This window comes from Phytophthora parasitica (genome assembly GCF_000247585.1).
Source record: "Phytophthora parasitica INRA-310 unplaced genomic scaffold supercont2.1, whole genome shotgun sequence".
NCBI classification, from domain to species: Eukaryota; Oomycota; class Peronosporomycetes; order Peronosporales; family Peronosporaceae; genus Phytophthora; species Phytophthora nicotianae.
The window spans coordinates 498,603-500,005 of record NW_008634126.1 but is presented as its reverse complement, the minus strand read 5'-3'; the positions used below and the strand labels follow the sequence as shown (position 1 = coordinate 500,005).

At 47.0% G+C, this 1,403-nt stretch overlaps 1 protein-coding gene across 1 annotated transcript; it reads left to right on the top strand.

Moving 5' to 3' along the window:
* Positions 1–100: 100 nt before the first annotated feature.
* On the top strand, positions 101–952 carry PPTG_00124 (hypothetical protein; the record flags this gene model as incomplete). Its single annotated transcript, XM_008891489.1, has 2 exons — positions 101–237; positions 307–952. The coding sequence occupies 2 exons, from the start codon at positions 101–103 to the stop codon at positions 950–952; spliced, it is 783 nt and encodes a 260-aa protein (XP_008889737.1).
* Between the last annotated feature and the right edge of the window lie 451 nt (positions 953–1,403).

Genomic DNA, 1,403 nt, shown 5'->3' with positions numbered 1-1,403 from the left:
CGCGTACCTCAGGGCACATACTATTGAATCCGGCTGGAAGGCAATGCGATCTGCAGCATATATCCACCCAGTTGTAACTCCGGGAGACATCACATGATCAATGAATGCCGCAATCACGGCTGCTAGAGCTGAACAACGGGAACCAGACCCACTTGATGATTCCACCAAGAAGCAAGGCATCCGGCTCGATCTCGTGGCGTATATCGATCCCAAACTGTGGAAGTTTAGCGGGAAGCTGTACCAATATGGTTGCTATATTAGGGTTGCCGAAGTATGGTTGCACTAACAACAGTTTGCTCTAGACAGTACGTGGGCGCTGTATTATGTGAAGACCAAGGTGCGTCAATGGTTCGAAGACCGGAAATGGTTAGAGCAGGATTGGCGAAAGATTGCCTCAGATGTGGACTTCCTTGCTGTGGAGACTGGAACAAGCGGTTTGTCTTCGGACGCTGTGCGCGACCGACATTGGGTCATTGCAAATGAGGTCATTTCGAAGTTCGCGTTAATACGCCTGAGTGCTGAATTTGTGACGCCTTCTAGAGGGTGCTTCATCACATTTGAAAACGCGGTGGGTGGCCTGTGTAAATGCTGGATGAATAATAGCCGAATTGACTTCTGCTTTGAGGTCATTGGTTCCACGGCAGACAAATGTTACGTGCTGTCATCGCACACGACGTCTACTGGGTGGCCAAAGACACCAAAGAAACTTATAACCAATACCAAGTTTATCACCCAGCCGGTCAACTTGAAAAGGAGCCATTGGGGAGTCGTAATCACGACATTACACTATATGGAAAGTGCCGATACCGTACAGGTACATCCCTATCTGTATGAGCCCCTCATCGACGAAAAGTACCACGACGAAATGGAGGAAGTTTGGAAGGGCATTAACGACCAGGACGATAAGGTCGTTATGGAAGGGCTTCGCGATTTCGTGACGAGATGGTGGTAAGCTTCCACACCCACTACTAAACTACGCATAGATTCGATTGAGTGGACTTGCTCATTCTAGACATTTTATTGTGCACCATAACCTTCGCGTTGGCGCTTCTTCTGGGAGGAATACAAATCTTGGTGAACTAGACTTTATTTCACTTCCGCAAGCAGCGATACTATGTCGCGAAGCTGTTTCAGACTCTCGACAGGTTGGCTTTGTCATGAATATATTGTTACAACCTCACATCTCACCCAGTATCTCTCAATAGCTCGAATTGATTTTAATCTCAATCAGAGGATACGAATATTTGAAACGCGCGCTTAGTTACCGACGATTTAGATGCCGTGCTAGGAGCATCAAGAGGTCACAAAAAAAAACTGCGAAGGAGATGTTTTTGCAGTGTGCAAAGTCGGTACCGTCTACTCGGCCATATAATAGAGGTTTTTCATCTCACGGCATCTTACTT